This window comes from Rhyacophila brunnea, unplaced genomic scaffold (assembly GCF_057557595.1).
Source record: "Rhyacophila brunnea isolate RB1 unplaced genomic scaffold, BYU_Rbru_1.0 scaffold_3, whole genome shotgun sequence".
NCBI lineage: Eukaryota > Metazoa > Arthropoda > Insecta > Trichoptera > Rhyacophilidae > Rhyacophila > Rhyacophila brunnea.
The window spans coordinates 13,886,730-13,905,486 of record NW_028232965.1 but is presented as its reverse complement, the minus strand read 5'-3'; the positions used below and the strand labels follow the sequence as shown (position 1 = coordinate 13,905,486).

The 18,757-nt window shown below is 33.4% G+C and overlaps 1 protein-coding gene across 1 annotated transcript; it reads right to left on the bottom strand.

Moving 5' to 3' along the window:
- Nucleotides 1-2,614: 2,614 nt before the first annotated feature.
- NO66 (Bifunctional lysine-specific demethylase and histidyl-hydroxylase NO66) lies at nucleotides 2,615-18,740 on the bottom strand. Its single transcript, XM_085953145.1, has 9 exons — nucleotides 18,084-18,740; nucleotides 15,677-15,856; nucleotides 15,387-15,453; nucleotides 12,771-12,952; nucleotides 12,451-12,664; nucleotides 8,800-8,980; nucleotides 7,544-7,730; nucleotides 4,410-4,602; nucleotides 2,615-2,840 (listed from the first exon to the last, which is right to left on the bottom strand). The coding sequence occupies exons 1-9, from the start codon at nucleotides 18,587-18,589 to the stop codon at nucleotides 2,772-2,774; spliced, it is 1,779 nt and encodes a 592-aa protein (XP_085809271.1). The 5' UTR covers nucleotides 18,590-18,740; the 3' UTR covers nucleotides 2,615-2,771.
- Nucleotides 18,741-18,757: the final 17 nt, after the last annotated feature.

Below are 18,757 nucleotides of genomic sequence, written 5' to 3'. Positions count from 1 at the left end.
CGGAACCAAACCGACATTTATATTTGTTTACTTGAGCCGGAATGAAAAAAAATACCAGTTCGAAGCACTGCATTAATCTGTGATACACCCAACCATGGCCCCCAGACCAGGATCTAGTGCGAGCCTCCCTACGTATCGCTTAAGGCTATACCTCAGTTGAGGCACGGTCTAAAAAGATCGTGGCTAGGCGATGCGCGGATTGCGGGTGCAAATGACACATGCCAAACAAAATATAATTAGTCATATAAATCTAAAATGCGTCCATTTATTGTTCTATTAGTAACAATAATAATATATTCATTCACATGTTTTTTTTTAAAGTAAATGGGTAACATTTTTAGTCATCTTTACACGATTTAAGAATTAATACCCCCGTCGCCATCACGAAACAAATTGACGTGTTTCCAGCTCGACGTTCTCTCTCTGAATGGCAGCAAGTCCGAAATTTCGTCGCGCCTATAGTTGAAAATTATTTGCCGTTTCACTGATGTATCGCCTTAAGGTTAAGGGCGGTGTGATTTTCTACAATAGTATTCCCCAAGTAGTTTTCGCAGAACCCCAGAGTTAACGGTATTCTGTGTATTTTTAGAGATTTTTAAATAAATCCACTTGATTTATTGATATTAGGAAGCACTGGTAGAGACCTCCTTTTGTGGTAGGCAAGTGACATGCAACTCTTCGCTATATTGGATAAAATATATGTAGTCATTTTGGAAGTCAAGACACACACTTAAAATAATTGTAAAGTAAATTTCTCCACGTGAATTGAGGCGTCTAATTACAAAAAGCGACATGTCCATTAGATATTTGCGGGAAACCACGTTTATATATTTCAAGCTTCAATTATTTGTTTTAACGTAAGATTATTTTTCTCGTTGTATTCTATGTCGAAATTAGAACCAAATGGCAACTTGTTTCAGCCGATAAACTCTTAAATGTAATAAATATAGGCAAAATAAAATTGGACATAGCGCTACTTGTATCTAACTTTTAAATTTTTTCCGCATAAAGCACATATTTCTGTGGCACTGTCACACTGTCACTGTCATAATATGAAACACAGACGTGGCGCTTGTTGTAATAAATCGAGACTTAAAATATTTATTTTCGTAGGGTTTTGTCGCGTTTTGGAATTCTTCGATCAATACATATTGTGTAAAATTACACAAAGAATACGTGCTCATTTTTTTTTCGATTTTGACCCTTGTGGACGTGTGGAAATGTGGACGCTTTTTGGAATTAGATGCCTCAATTATCGTTTAGTTATACCTATGAATCATCATATCATATCAAATTACACCACCAGCCACAACTTTTAAAATGTTGCAGGCAACTTTTTTTACCATTCGAGAAAATTTGAGGTGTTTTTCTCATTTAACTGGTCGACCCACCACACCGGGCCCCTTCTAAGCCCGGGCCCCCAGGCTAGAGCCCTGTCAGCCCCCCCCCCCCCCTTGTGGGGGCCATGCACCCAACTGAATACGTACAAATTTCAGGACACGGGTCATTATCGCCACCAAATATTATATTGAAGGCCCAGTCATCACGGATTTGATGAAATAATCTGAGGAATACAATACTTTATTATTAATAAAAAAATATAGTGTTCCTAATGATTAAGTTAGATATTTTTTTCATACATTCCCGGATGGGCTTTCCACCTAGTTTTTATAATAAATGTTTTTTTTTAACATATCCGATCCTAAGATCATAATATGGACCTACTCAGAGCTTAATCTTTTAGGTCCATACTATTCATCCAAACACACATTGAAAAACAATGTGTATTTGCCAGACCCAGGATTCGTACCTGGGACCAGAAGTTCCTTTTGATTATCAGGTAGATTATCCTTGTTTTGTCTGAATAATCGAGATTTTACTGTACCTTGATAAAGTAGGTATAAAATAGCTTTTGGTTTTTTCCAATCATTGCAATACAATTGTGCTAACTGTTTTATATTGTATACCTATGTCTTTATACAGTCGAACTTATATTACGATTACGGAAATAGCAAGACATTGGATGTAATGAGGAAACATTCGTTGACATTTTAGTTTATGATTTCCTCCATACATTTATTCACTTTTATAATGAGCTACTTCTCGGGTATACCGAGCAAAACTGTTAATGAGTCGATCGTTTAAAAACAACATTTTCGACCCTAAGCAATAAAATCTGACCAGGTAGTTAACTAGACCGATGCGGTTGGGATCAGATTATGTTTATGACACTAGTTAAGTGTCTAATTACCTAATTGGTGTTTTCACCAACAACATTGAAAAAGTATCCATGCATATTATGGTTGAAATTGCATGTAAAAAATCCAAGCTTTGTGAAGTCAGTAGGTACCTACCAGCGCCAGCGGCTCAGTACTTCATTACAATAAACAACTTCTTTTGTAGTTTATGAATTTCATGCTTCCCTCTGGGGATTTTTAGGATGGTTTTCAGATTTTTTATGTTCTATGCATAAATAGAACGTGGCGCGAAAAATGTTATATAACGATAAACGAGTAATGCTTATAACTAGCAAATTCAGTTGGTCCCTCCTTCTCATAATAACCAAGTTCGACTGTATATGAAGTCATAGATGTCGATCTTGAAATAAAACATTATGATTGTAAGCAAAAAAATTTTAATAAAACATAAAATAAAAAATATGGACATCAAACTGACAGCAGTTATTCAAAATTGATTGGTGACAGATTTCAACTAGGTACCATACATAATATTATTATATTCTCATTTTGCAATACTGACATAAACATTTTTCAAATTTCAATAAATTCCAGAGGATCTTCAGTCATTATAACTCCCTTTTCCCATAGAACACTGGCGATCTGAAATAGCAATAATAATAATTATGAAACAATATTATTTGAATGAATTAAGAATCATTGCGTCATGCAAAATTTAAACTAACAAGCGAATGGAAATTTAAATAGTATTACATAACAATGCACAAAAATGAATGATATAATTAGAAAATATCTGTAAGATAAACAGTTTATAATTTGATTGATCCTAAAATTCTTCTTTTCAAGAGATTCATTGTTTACTTAGTGATATGTATTGATGATCACTACGTTTGCAAACACGGTGGTCCGGTTGATAGAGAAGCTATCTCTAAAACCGTAGGTCGCGGGATCGATCCCACGGCTGAGCAGAGTGACATGTACGTTTTTTCAATGTGTCTTTCATCTAACGGATTGGAAAATGGCCAAAAACTTTCCTAGGAAAAAAATCTGCTAATATAACTTCCATTCCACTGTGAAACCTCGTTAATAAGAACACGGATAATTCAGAAATTTTCGCAAAAAAAGTCCCTTGAACATTATTTTCATATAAAACCATACCTTTAATTCGAATTTCGTAATTTGAAATTATATCAGAGCCAGTCATTGAAAATTGTGACAGACATTTCTTAAAACAACATAAATTACTAATTTTAAGGTAATAAAAATAATCCTGACATTTTATGACCCATTAACACACACGGAACCGGAAATGTGGTAGGCACATCTATGATCGTAAACGATATTAATGTAAATCAAAATATTTTTTTTTTCAAAATTTTAATATTATTTTTCCACATACATTTCATAATTCGTAATTCGAATTTTTTTCGATTTGCGGTCCCATGGAATTCATATTAACGAGGTTTTACTATAGTTTGAACATAATATAGGTATATTATTGATATTAATTTTTCTATGTATTTTTATTCATAACTATACATAATGAACACTTAAAACACACTGAAAGGTTATGAAGCGTGTAATAGAAATTTATAGCACAGACTTTCCATTTTTTCCTGGAGGACAGTATTTTCCTCAGACAAAAATATTTTTTTGTTTTTCTCAGGCCAACGTCTGTGAGGTCTGCAAAATATTTTCTGTTTCAACAAGATTTTGTTTGTAACATGATAATACATATGCATTTTTTTGCTACCATTTACTATGTGTCTGTTTTATTTTGGAGTTTGTGGTCGACTGACTATTGAGAACATTTTGCTTAGTTCGCCATCTTCGGCAACCAATTCCTTTTTTCTCTCCTCACGCCTCACTCCGTGTGTTACGGTGTGCATGGAGATGCAGGGAATTTCTACACAGGTCACGTGAACTACATGTGAAATTCAAATTTATTCAAAATAATCATAAACACAGATAAATTTTCAAATAAGATGTTGGTTTAGCGAATTCTTTTCGAAGGTTTTTTTAGTACTCATATTTGAACTCGGCAGAACGTTTTTATGGTAATAAAATAATCAGAATGCGAACACATACAGTTCACTTGCTGAGTGAGGATACCAAATTCTCACAATATTTAAAATATACGCTTCTGAGATTTTTTAAAGTAATGTATTTCAATAAAAATATTAACTATATATATTAAATTATAAGGATCACCTCTATCTTATCTGTATCATTTTGTAATCCTAGATTTTCCACAGACACATATTCCGGATACATTGTGATAAGAGTCTCAACTCCTGATGCCAGGGATTCATCAATTTCAATATACTGAGCATCATTTTCATGATATTCTTTAGAATTTTCCACATAATAATACAGACGTAATGCTTCTTCCTCCATGACAATCCTGTGAAATAATAAACAAGTTCAATAAATCTTTGTGGGAAACTACCTTTCAAAAACCATTATACACTACATATCGTCGTTAAGATACGAAAACCTCGTATCGAAAAATGTTAAATGTTTAGGAGGATGAAAATACAGTTTTACCCAAAATTTTCTTTAACCCTTTCTAAGCGTTACGAATCCCGACTTAGTACAACAGTGCGCGTTGTGATTTCAAGCATCAATAAATCGTAATAAATGTCAGTCAAACATACACAAATAGAGTAGTAAAAAATCGGAGTCAAGTTCAAAAATGATTATGACAGAACCTAATATTTTATGTGACTCTAAAAATAAACATTCGTCGCCTAAATCTGATAAGAAATCACGAACAAGACTTCTTCATTGAAAAAATGCCAGCTTACTCGAGCGGCGCCATGACACTTACGAAATGGTGCTGGACTAATGCGTCGATGACAGATTAACAAGTATAAGAACAGTTCAGTATTCTTATAGTCTACCGGCTACCATTTCGACAAATATGCCATACACATAATGAATAATAATATGGTTTATGACTTTTATGAGCATTTTTGTTGAGTGTGTTGAAAAAATATCAGTCATAAATAACTCATTTTTATAGCATCCAGGACATCTCAAACTGTGTAACTTTTGTTTGAACTCGCATACACATTGCAGCACTGCAGGCCGAGTATAAATAAATCATCCTTGAGAACTACTGGCTATTTGAGAGTGATGTACTTACCACCAGTGCCTGGTTTGTACCTACCATTGACCCCGAACTGAATGGAATCGAATGACACATAGTTTATATAACAAAATGGTTTATTTTTCGAATACCTATTACAATTCGTAAAATATTAAATTTCAAACACTTATTGCACTTCTAAATGCTTTATAGTCACCACAATTTTATTTTCAAGTTCATTTGTTTTTTTTTTATTATATTACTTCAATAACCTGGTACTAGAATAGGTAATCTCTTATTTTATTATAATGACGTGATAGTAAGTAACTCGGGTTATTTTCGACTATAAATATAAGAAGAATTCTACATAAAAAAAATAGTAGTCATGAATCAAACCCTTTTGAATAGTATTACGAAAAAAATAATTCTCAAGTGTAACCAGCAGACGATGATTTGCCGCGCAGTGTATAAAAATTCAGTAGCGCGGGACCTGGTGTTTGCATAATACGACAATTTCCGCATTTATGCGGGAACGGGCGTCTGAGTGTTCGTGTCTTTTCTTTATAAATGGCTGATAACTAGGGTAAATAAATAATTTTTGTCTGTTTCACCTAATACTATAACCAGAAAATAGTATTTAAAAATGTTAATCAATGATAAACAAAGAGACATATTAAATCGCGGACTTTTAGGTATATTTAAATGACACCTGGTTCAAATTATTTTCCGAAACTATAAACTCGCGGATAATATACTGGCAGATAGGCGAATGAATGCAATCTCCAAAAGCATTCCTTTTGTAAAAATATTTTGTAAATTCACTTTGATCAATGTAACTTTCGAATATTCTATTTAACAGTTTACGCACCAAATAGTTTTTCAATCACTAAAAAACAATATAACTTATTATATCGCAAACTCGTATCGTTACAAACACGTCAGTCAAATGTCTTCGGCGCACATGCACTAAGAAGCGATAAGACACTATATACGCGGCAAATTTGAATTGGCCCGATGACTGATATATTTTTATTCAAGACACGCTCCCGAAAAATATTTATTTAAATTAGATAGAACAAAAGTTTAGGCTATCCATTGACAGATGTCAAGAGAAGGATGATTTTTGAATAAATTAAATCAATATTCGAATTATTCGCGCCTGGCGGAAAGCAGTACTAGGCAAACGAAAATCGAAATGACTTTAGTCAGCTGACGCGCGGATGACTCGCGCGTATAGGCTGACTAAAGTCAGTTGCCGCGTTAGAAAGGTTAAGAACATGATGAAAGTTGTTTTAGAAGATGATTAATTAATCAAGTGGAGCATTTTGTACAGTTTGGATTTGGTTTGTGGCTTATAGATTTGGCAGTATATAACTTAGAAAATGAGTTACGAGTTTTTGTTATTCCAATGTAAGATTTTTATTGAGTTACTAGGTTTCAATGTTTATAATAAATATTGTTATATTTTATTATCTTTGAAAAGAAAACACATTTTGGACATTTGATTTATTTAATAATCTTTAAAAAGGAGATGGAAAAAATAATGAAACAATAAAATAATAATTCTAATTTTAAAAACTTATATTCAGTAAGATTGTTTGAAATAGTATTACAACTTATAAAAAAATAGAATTTTGATATACGAGTTTGTGATTTTTGTCAATATCTCAGTAACTATAAATAAATACCACATAAGAGTTAGACACCTTAATAGCTCATCAAATTGGTATAAAATAAGTAAAAAAATCCAATATCGTAAATTTTGAGTTACGAGGTTTTCATATCTTAAAGACGATATGTAATACCAAAATGTAATGCTGTATGTAACCCTGAAAATTTATCTATATGTGTTCCAATGCTGCAAAACTTACAAATCTATGGAATGGATAACAAAATATAAGTATATATATAAGAGGACGACAGCTGACTCATTCCGAGTCGTCCGTGGAAAAATATTGAAATTTTATCCTCTAATAGAAAAATTATGATGGTCCTATATATATATACATTATATTCAGCTTCAATCTAGGAAATTGTGGCAAAATATAATATATTCGTAAATAATGTATTCAGTATAAATAATTGGCATTGTTAGTTTACATTTGATCATCCACATACATACATATTATATTAGTACATATTATTTCAGATTACGTTTGGCTTTTAATGTCCCCTTTATGATCACTTGACATATCCAGACGAACGGCACAAATTTGGACATGGTAAACCTATGTAATAAGCAAAAATTATTTACCTGAGAATGTTTGCTCTAAGAAGTCTTATTTTTGTATCCAGCTGCATTTCAACTCTATCTTTTACTTGACCATTTTTGGTCATTACATCGGAATCACCAAAAACAGTCAATTGTTTTTCAAGTTCTGTTACTACAGGTGGAAGCGCGTCATGCATGAATTTTTTGGCCAGTTGATCCACAGCTCCATCTTAAAATTCAAAAACAATCACATACTAAAATTATATACTTATAACACTTGGTCATTCACAAACACATGCGGATTTTAACTGTTAATTAAATGTCGTTTTTAGTTGAGACGTTTACCTATTATTAGGCTTACCATAATTATGTAACTCTAAACCGGGACAAGAACGGATTATAGGGCAAAGAAACAAATTTAACCCTTCTTACACGGCAACTGACTTTAGTCAGCCTATACGCATGGGTCATCCGGGCGTGAAAAAATTGAATATCGATCTAATTTACCCTAGTTATCAGTCATTTATAAAGATGAGAATGGGAGAAGCAATTTATGATCCTGATTCAGATTATGAGTTGAGTGAAAATGAGTACTACGATGATTCAGATACTTCCAGTGCCCCATCAGAAAGTACTACTGCCGCGGCCTCTAATTCAAATGTAAATAGTAATGTTGATGATCTGTCTTCGTGGACTACTGGGCCTTTCATACCGGTTGTACACGAATTTGATGATTTCTTTTCTGGAGTCAGCCCGCACACAAATTTATGAGATAGCTCTAAGAAATAGATTTTTTTGAACATTTTTTGAATTCAAATGTTATAATGGACAGAATCGTAATCGAAACAAATAACTACCGATTATACAGAATACATTAAGACAGGAACCGTCGTCGAAATCACGAATGCATAAATTTCGGAAGTATTGAAGATATATCTGTTCCAAATGCAATATGCCGTTGAACTTGACACTGACTTTTTAATACCAATTAAAAGTAGTACAATAGAAGAATGCAGAAGGTCTACTGCAGCAGAAATTTTAATTGTTTTATTTATTTATTGTACCAGTCATACTTCTTGCTGGAATTAACTTTTTTCGCAATCTCCCCGCTGTCTCATCACATATGTCATTGTCATATACGCTACTACGGCCAATCATGAAAATTTATTATTGACAATAATTCATACGCGGAACAGCCGGGACAAAATGCCAAACCGACTGGAACGCTGGGGCCAATGTGCGAAACCGGGACAATCCCGGTCAAACCTATTACATATGTAGTACAGTTAGTTACTTACCAACATTGAGATAGTCTGACATCTTCTTAAAGAGCTTTCTAACATGTGTCAAATACTTCGCTCTCTCAAGAGTACTGGAATCAGAATGCACTAAACCCAAATGTCTACTCATGTCTAAAGGCAAGCCATGTCTGAATTCTTCATCACTATTGATTGCCATCTGTAGAGCTTGCGGAATCATCTGGAATCAAAAACCAGAAAGCAGTTAAGAAAGTCCATTAGCCACACCTTGACTCATATTTACAGCAGTGGCGAGGGTAGAGGTAGGCTGTTAAGATCTGACAAAAGTAGTGCACACTAAACTTTGTCACTCATACTTAATTCTTTTCATTGAACTAGTAATACAAATTGCAGATGGTGCTGGTTAGTGTTTAAAAATCAATTTAACCTCGCCTAAACCAAATCATAATAGTTCAGGTATGCTGGGCGATCTGACATAAAAAGTGCACACTTTTTCAATCATACTTACGTTGAATTAAGAATACGTATTATAGATGGTGTTTGTTGGTTGGTTTTTTTGAATTCATTAAGCCCTGCCTAAAACAAACCGTAAGAGATAAAAAATATAATTCTATCTATGAAATATCTAAAATTATGTATGATTTAATACATTGGACGCTAAAGACGCGCCTAGCGCGTAACGATTAGGTAGCCATTATATATAATTAGCATGCTATTTAAATGTGGTAATTAATTAGTAATTATCTAGTCAGCAGTCAATGTGTTAATGCCATAATTTTAAATATTTTATGGATATTCGAATATTTTTGACTTATTTATTAAGGCTTGATTTTCACAGGATTTAATTGAATTTTAAAATATAACCAACATTATCTGCAATTAGTTCTTAGTTCTAGTCTTAGTTCAATGAAAACAAATATGTATGACTGACTAATTTTAGTGCGCACTACTTATGTCGGATCTTAACAGCCTACCTCCATCCTTTGCCACTGATTTATACAGCTGGTGGATTAAAAACCCATCAAACTATCTATCATATATCACTTAACACCCAAAAAGAGCTAACTGTTATAAATATATGACATGTATCACTTTATGTATTTAGGCAATTAATTATTACAATAAGTTAACTAATGTCTAAACTACTGTCAAAAAGCCCTATCTTTTAACACCTCTCTCTTAGCTGTGTTAACTTTTAGAGCGAGATAGAGTACGTCAATTACATATTGAAAATTGAGATGCGAGATTTTGAAAAATAATCTATATCACTGGTCACGTCCGCCACTTCAATTTGTTGTTACCCGCGAGCTGTCAAATATCGAGTGACTAGTAGTAACATAATATTTGTTTTACTACGTGTTGCAATGACATCATTAATAAAATTGTAGGTTGTGTTATGTTTGATGTTTCAATGGAAAATTTCGAGCATCTCGAGGTTCGGGTGGAAAAAACATAAATAATACACCGTCACGAACATATCCGAATATGACTGAATAGAGACGTATTTTATACGCATGTCTACTAACTTAAATTTTGCCATATTACAAGTTTATCAATTATTGTAGATAACCGCCAATTGCCGCTGATAATCACCTTGTGCACGGAATGGCTTCCGTGTCAATTTGGACCAATGAAAATAACGGAAACATGCTAAGTGTTAACTGTTAAGAATAGCGCTATCTTTTTTTAATAAACTTATTTTTTTTATTCAACGAATAAGAATTTCGAATGTAACATTCTATATACTGAATATACCGTCACTGTTCTGGCAGAAGACACTAATTCGAAAAAATGACATATTGAGTTAGTACCAAAATGTTCCTTATTTCAAACTTTACCGTCTGGAAACCTTCTTAATAAATAAACAGTCTTTATTTTAAAGTCATCCTTTTTACGGTAACTTAACAAACTCACACGATAGACCATTATTTCAAACTTTTTAACAACTACTCAAACTACAAAAATTACTCAAAACTAGTATTCTCCAGTTAATGTGTTCTGCCAGAACAGAGACGATACATAATTTGAAAACATCTCATGCATATACAGTGGAAACCCAATATACCGTTCTCGCATACCTAAATCGTTTTCCCGCACAGATCGTTCATTTTTGAAATTCCCGCCAAACACCCAAAAGAACAGTGTTAAATAATCCCGCAATTTATCGTCTAAATATTATTGGTCCCGTCACTTATGATTTTATTATCAAAACATACTGGCGCGAATCCAGCAGATACAGGTTCAAGTCCCGTCGGGCGTCATATTTTTTTCTACAAAAACAAATTTTTCTAGTGTGTACAGTGAAACCCCGATTCTACGGTTTTCAAGGGACCCTAAGAAAAAAACAATAAATGCGGGATACATAGAATATAAAAAAACTCGTTTTTCTCCTGGATTTTTTCAACGTTTTGAATTATTTTCAGTTTCTCAGCTAGAGTTCTAGTTTTTTCATGGGAGGCATTTTAGTTGTGACTTATAAAAATTTGTGATACGAGATGCGGGGCAAGCCTGAGCGCCGACCGACCTGTCTGAACCTGACTGAAAGGTCTGTAGTATGGTATTGAGATGTCCGGGGTTCCAGCGGCTAGCTCAGGTGTCCATCGAACCCCAGATTCACAAAAAAAGATAAAAAAAAAGGATTTATATATGTTGGTAAAATTAAATAAAACACTAAGTCTTTCTCGTGCGGTCTTTTTTAGTGTGTATATGCGATTTTTTTTAGTGTGTATATGCATGAGATGTTATTATGTATATTCAATTAAAACTCTATTCCGTAATGTGACTATTAGTTTGGACAGTGAACAAAGAGGTCTAAACAAATATCAATATATTATCATATTGCTTACTAGAGTTGAAGTCTGGATGCTGAAAAATGGACCATTAAAAGATAGGATGATTTCACGATGTGATTGCACCGATAAACATTATGTAGATAAAATAGGCCAATCATGTCACTTGAATACGTGTATTAATTAAGGCGCTAAGTACCAAAAACAAAAAAACTGACATTTTTATAGAAAAGTGTTCTACATACTAACGCCAATAACTTCAACTATGGTCTAAGTGCCTCAAGCAAGTCAAAAAAATACAGCAAAACATTTAAACCTGTCGACGTTGTAAGTCCGTTGGCCTGTTTTATTTATAATGGTGTAAATAGCACTATAGTGGTCAACCTCATTCAATATAAAATGGCTGACGATGGTGAGTTGACACTGGCGAGTTCTTAATACCTAAAATTATAGAAGCTGCCGTGATTGCTTCACACTGTAAAACCACATTTTTCAAAAGGTCTGCTTCATGAAATTTTACTGCAATGACTCGGTATTTTGTAACTACAGGCAATACTACTTTTTGGTACTTAGAGCCTTAATTAATACACATATTCACTTATGAAAAGCTGCTTAGGCGAGCAAATAAATAAAGAGAACTGATAGGTGTCGTCAAACATTACATTTTCTACAAGAAATAATATAATCTCTACCAACTCATCATTAGATACATACACATAGGTAGAGATATTATATTGCTAGGTTTTGCAGAATTAATGTGACGAGAGACGTATAGCGATTCGGTTGCCAAACTTTGAACGAAAATCACACCACAAGAAGAAGAAACAATATTAGAAATTAAAGTTAGTCCGTTATGTATTAGTCATTAAGTTATTTAGATTATTGCAAGGAGCTTACTTACCAATTCAAATAAATCAGCCCACGAATTTTTTTGATAACAGCTGAGAGTTACGTGAAGTGAATGTTCACCATCGACAGTGACAGCCTGATGAATAAACCCTCGAGGGAAATATAATAAATCACCAGCACTTAACGTAACTTCTAATACAGGATTTCCAATTTCGCTGGGTGAGAAGTTTCTTGATGAGACTCTGGGCAATACTTCTTCTTTGGTACTAAAAAAGAATCACAATAACAATTTCTCATTTATTATATGTAGGTATGTATACCACAATTTTTATTATAAATATCAAATAGTTTAAAAAATATATTTTTCCTTACATGGGTGCGTACACTTTCCAATGTTTTTTCCCTTCAACTTGGAGAATGAATGCTTCAATGTCATCATAATGAGGTGCAAACCCTTGACTGTCGGGTGGGGTTAAGTATGAATTGGCACCAACAAAACAGTTAAAATACTCTTGAAGTGTAGCATTTAACAAATGCAGACGCGGAATATATGTCTGTAAAAAACAAAAAAACATTGAAATTTACTCTATTTCTGGATGTGAATAATTTTATAATACATGACAGAAGTGAAAAAATTAGTTTTTTTTCTACATTTTCATAAGCTTTTACAACATAGTCAATGTATGGCAACTGTGCACGGAATTGTTGTCATCACTGTAAAGTAAACCATTCCATCTTCACATCTTACATAATATGTATTATGAATATATTAATGAATATATCGTCGGTCCCTATTAAAAAAGTCGGATCTGAAATTTTGTCATTTTCGGATTATTACGTGAAAGTGATTTAACCGGATAACTGCCGCCAGCGTCTTAGCACGCTTTTCTATTCCGAGAACAGAGGGCCGGCCAAGCAAAATGCGCATGCAAAGACGCTCCACTTGAAACGCAATATATCGGCCGAGGTCAATGTTTTGAATAATTCAATCACATTGCCCACACAGCGACATATCTTAGGATCATGGTGTAATACTTACATTTGACAATTTCTATATTATCATCGACGAAACGTCAATTTTAAACAAAGCTTTCTTGGGTTCGCTTATGCATACGAGAAACGGGGAATACTGTGATTCCTGAATATACACTAATACTCAATAGGAGTGACACATCTTGGAATACATACCAGTTGAATATTCGTAGTCGTATTTGACGTATCTAATTCGGTTACGCGGCTGAAATATTTTCAGTTTACAATTCATTTCTTTTATGATAGTTTTATAATAATTACTTTTAAACTTTTAGCATTTTTATTCGTAATTTACGGGTACGATTTCGTAATTTTTAAACCTTCGTAATCTGTGTTGTGTCGGTAATTGTTTAGTTTATAAGATATTAGTGTCGGGACTTATTTTATTCGCATAGTGTTTAACTTATTTGACTTTTTTGTATTATATATTTTTATAATATGTCAAGTTTCTGGGATATTTGAACTTTTTTACACATAAAAAAATTTATCTTCTTCCTAATCAAAATGGAAGGACACAAAGTACATCAGAAAATGCCTAACAGGCCTCACTGTTGAATCGGATGACAGTGATTTTGATGAATAGGAACAAGATGTTTTGATTCCCAGTGCATATGAAGCTGCATATTGTAGAATTACTTCTCATACATAATCACGTTCTCATCTCTACTGTGTAAGTGTTGTGACAACCCTGACGTTTTGTGAAACATTAATTTTGATTTATTTCGATAAATGACGGCACGGCGTAAATGGACACATCGTGTATTAGTTTGGTAAGTTTATATAATATAGTATTAATATAATGCCGAAAAAAGTATATTTACTACGGTTAATTTTTTCAAAGAAAATCGCGGCCCTCCGTATATCCATACTAATACCTCCTGGCATAGAACAGGTTAAACACTTTTAACACTTATACCACAATCACAGTTTTTTTTGTTTGTTTGAAAAATTTCGAGATACTCAAGTTAAAAATGACGGATCTACCGAGAGTGTCCGAATAACAATGTCGGTTATTACCAACCGACATTGTTGGCTGGGCGTGGGTGAGCAAGATGCGTCGGATCTGACAGTTGCTGCTATGTTCACCGGACAGACGGATGTTTTTATAAACGTTTAGAAAAGTTTCTATAACCCGTATTTTTATTCATTATGGCAAGCAATAGGTCACAAAGGATATTTGATGAAACATCTTTGTTTGCTTGTACTGAAAAATAGCATTTTGTAGATCCGACTTTTTTAATAGGGACTGACGATATCGTCTCTGTTCTGGCAGAACACACTAACTGGAGAATACTAGTTTTGAGTAATTTGACTTTGAAGTTTTTAAAATGTTTGAAATGGTCTATCATGTGAGTTTATTAAGTAATCGTAAAAAGGATGACTTTAAAATAAAGACTGTTTATTTATTAAGAAGGTTTCCAGACGGTACAGTTTGAAATAAGGAACATTTTGGTATAACTAACTCAATATGTAATTTTTTCGAATTAGTGTCTTCTGCCAGAACAGTGACGATATATTCTTCGATTGCATGATTTACCTACCTACAAAACATTATACAATATGTCAACTGGCGATTTCTGTTGATGTTGAAATTTTTATAAGAGCAGTGATTTACACATTCGTCCAGCTGACTCAAAGTCTAAAGCAACACACCTCGTACACCTTTACTCACCTTGTCAAGTAGTTGTGTGTACCAATGTTCTCTTTTTCACATCTGCCTTGGCTTCAATGGTGTATTTGGAAGTGCTCTTGGCTGTCAACTGAAAGGTTGATGGTTCGAGTCTGATTGTGGAGATTTTTGGTTTTCGAGTCAGCATTATGGGTTCACTTCAAAATATAATATAAATATTGACTACATTGACAACGCCGAAAGCAAACTTACTCGCCGTAATTACACCAATTCTTACGTTAATTACTACCAATTAAGTATAAAGTCTATACATCATTATGAAATACCTGAGGGTTTAGAAGTCGCACACTGCATCCATTGAGATAAAAATCCCATACAACATGAGGCATAGCACTGAAACAAGATTACACATTATAAATAAACAATTTTGTATAGAGGTACTATGTAGACACCTAATATATTTTATTAATCAAGTTAAATTTATATTAAAACAAGCTGTATTGATAATATTATATTTCCAGCAAAGACAACTGACTAATTATTATACTACCCTAAAACATCAACAAAGATGTTTCAAATTTGAAATTTGTTTTTCAAATTATTTTGTGTTACTTACCGTCCATTAGGATTATGTGTTTCTCGCTTCTCATTTTCATATGAAGTTATGTCAATATTCTTTGAGAAAAGTATATTTTCAGAGCGTAGCAACTTGTCAATGATCGGTGTGGAAATTATGTTTTTATAGAAATTGGTATTATCACGGGATATATGTATAGGTTTCTTCTCCCAAATATTACTGAAAATAAGATTTACAGTGAATAAGTATATTATGTAGATGAAAGAGTTTGGTCTATAACAAAAGGGAGTCACACTCAGTAAATGTTTTTTTCACCATGTTCGATCCAAAGAAGATCATACCATAGAGCAGTGGTTTCCAAACTTTATGTTACTGCGCCTCCCCCCCTTTATTTCATTAAATAATACAGACACCTTTTTAAATAGCCAAAAATGTACAACTTAATACAACAAAGAAAAAAAACTTAATTAAGTATAAAAATAAACAAGATTACAGAAGTACTTTTATTATATTCATTTTTAAATTAATTTATTTTTCATGCGATGGATGTGCTTGTTTCTTAGCACAAAGTGCTCTTTTTCTACTAAATAGGGTCGATATTTGGATTTTATTGCAGCTAATGCAAAAAATACCGTTTCGCATAAAAATATGATACTATGAATGGTATAGCAGTACCTACTTCACTTACAACTTGCATTGCTTTTTTTGACCAAGTATTATATTATTTCTTCACTTCAATTCAATCAAAATTGAACTAGGGTTTTTGTTTCAATGAATTATTGCATGATAATTCTATCAATTTTTTCCTTTTCAATAGTAGTCAATCCAAATTCATCATCAATCATTGACAAATGAGTTCTATCATGGGCCCCACATCCTGAGGCGTGCTCCCAGGCCGAAATCTTTGGCGGGCCCACCTACTTATCACTGAGGTTAAGGGCAGTGTGGTGCTCTAAAGTAGTGTTTCCTAAATTATACACGGGAGTTATCATTTAAGTACCTATATCAATCACAATATAGGTATCGCATCAAATTGCAATGCACAACTACATATTTAAAATATTTAATAATTTTGAAACAAAGTAGTCTTTTTTTTAGACTATTAGATGAAATTTGTGACGTCTGTTATGCCCGGGCCCCAGGCTCTTTATAGACTATGCATTTGCAAACCTATGGCTACATTTGTGTTAAACTTTTCGTGCCTCCCAGTTTGGAAAACGCTGCCATAGAGGGAGGTTGTATCAACAGATTTTTGTTTTTACGAGAAATGAATGTTAACCACTCTTGCATGCGATCTTTTAGTGAATAAAATATTTTAAATAATGATGATTTGGTGTATTCGGCTGCCTATCTATATTCAATCATTAATGTGGTCAGTCCTTTTGCGATAGCTACATTTGATACTAGCAAGGCAGGCTATGAATACATTCCCTGCGAGTAAAAGAATACATATATGGCCGAAAATTAAATTGCTTGACTGCACCACAGGAAATTTGAAAATGCTCGGGGAAAATAAATTGAAAGCAATAAAGCTGGGTGAAAAATTCTGCAGTAGGCTCAGAGGCACCAAGGGTAGTCAGAAATGATACATTTGAATGCATTGGTATGGTACAAGATGAGCGCGTTACGTGAAATAGTCAATGTACGTAGTAATCAATAAAACAATACATATTATCCATTTATAAAAATTACGATTTAAGGTTTGTCGGAATACTTTTGTACCCTTCACGTTTAGCCAAGTATCGCGAATATTGGTGCTCTTTGATGCGTGTAGAAACACCGTCTAAGAATGACCAACATTTGCCGCCCATGGAACACACAATGCATAATATGTTGTTCTTTGCTCGATGATGACTGCATACATTTGGCTACCATAGGCCAACGACAAGAGTAGAGAGTCCAAAACTGAACCGAAAACCGGATAATTTTACGTAAAGAGTAAGCCATGTAAAAAACACGTAACCACTGCAGCGTGGCATGGGAAAATGAAAAATTACCTACCTACCAATTAAATTGACAGAACAAAGAACACAATAAAATTATTGAAAGTGTAAGTGTAAGTAATACATATCAAGTATTATGATATACCTAAAATCATTTATCTTGGAAGTGTTGTTAATTGTTTGTCAATCTCAGTGATTCACTATTCAGATAATAGGTAGGTAGGTGTACTTTCAATAATTTGAATAAACTTGATAATACGTATAGCAGGTTGTCAACTTTATCAGTTCGTTAAAATTAGCTAAAGTAAATGGCTGCAGCAGCGATTACCACCATGCTTTAATGTGCCACCATTACTGAATCATCGGCCAGCTTAAGCCATTGTGAAAAGAGGGCTTAAGATCGAACAACGAATGGAATGATGTAATATGGCAAATGTGAAAGTTAATGTTTTTTGGTTCTAATTGTTTTCCAATAGTAAACAAAATAAATATATTATACTAACCCAATGAACTTATCGATAGACAACGGGGATATTAGCCATGAAAACAACTTTTTTCCTTCTTCTACACTATCTGTTACGACAGGTGCAGAATCTTCTTGATCAGCTATCATTTTAAGGAATTCTTCATTAATCATCGCTTTTAATGGTTTCTTTAAAGAAATTAAATTCTTCTGAGGATATTTCTTCTTAGCGTCCTTAAAAGTTTCTTTCAGCATTGTATCTATGGTATTCTGATTGTTTTTCGGTGATATACATTGTTCATTGATAACCATTAACTTCTTTGCGTTTCTTGGGGCAGATGTTATATTATCGGCATTTCGTTTATTACCTTTCGAAGCCTTTTTCTTCGCCGGAAACTTTTCCAGTGCATTGTTTAATTGTTTCACTGGTGTTATGTTTGCGTTTAAGGGTTGTTTTATCTTAGGTTTAGCATTTTTGGGATTTTTCAAATGCTTATTAGTTTTTTTATATATTGAAAATGCGGAAGTTTCAATGTCCCCGTTCATCTTTCCAAAAAAACAAAATCAAGTGTGTAAGTACTAGTACAACTCCTTACGTAAGTGTCCTAGAAAGCAATGTTTAAATCTTAGTTTTTAAATTTTAAATGTTCACGTTCAACTTCAACATAACCTGATCTATCAAACAAAATATAACATCACATGGCGCAGTGTTGC

Bases quoted from the DNA above. Each gene is read 5' to 3' on its own strand.
- NO66 (XM_085953145.1), bottom strand. From the start codon at position 18,589: ATGAACGGGGACATTGAAACTTCCGCATTTTCAATATATAAAAAAACT. The intron at 12,953-15,386 runs GTATTTCATAAT...TGTTTTTTACAG, and splicing joins TGCGACTTCTAAACCCTCAG to ACATATATTCCGCGTCTGCA. The intron at 2,841-4,409 runs GTGATCCTTATA...TTGCTATTTCAG, and splicing joins ATGATACAGATAAGATAGAG to ATCGCCAGTGTTCTATGGGA.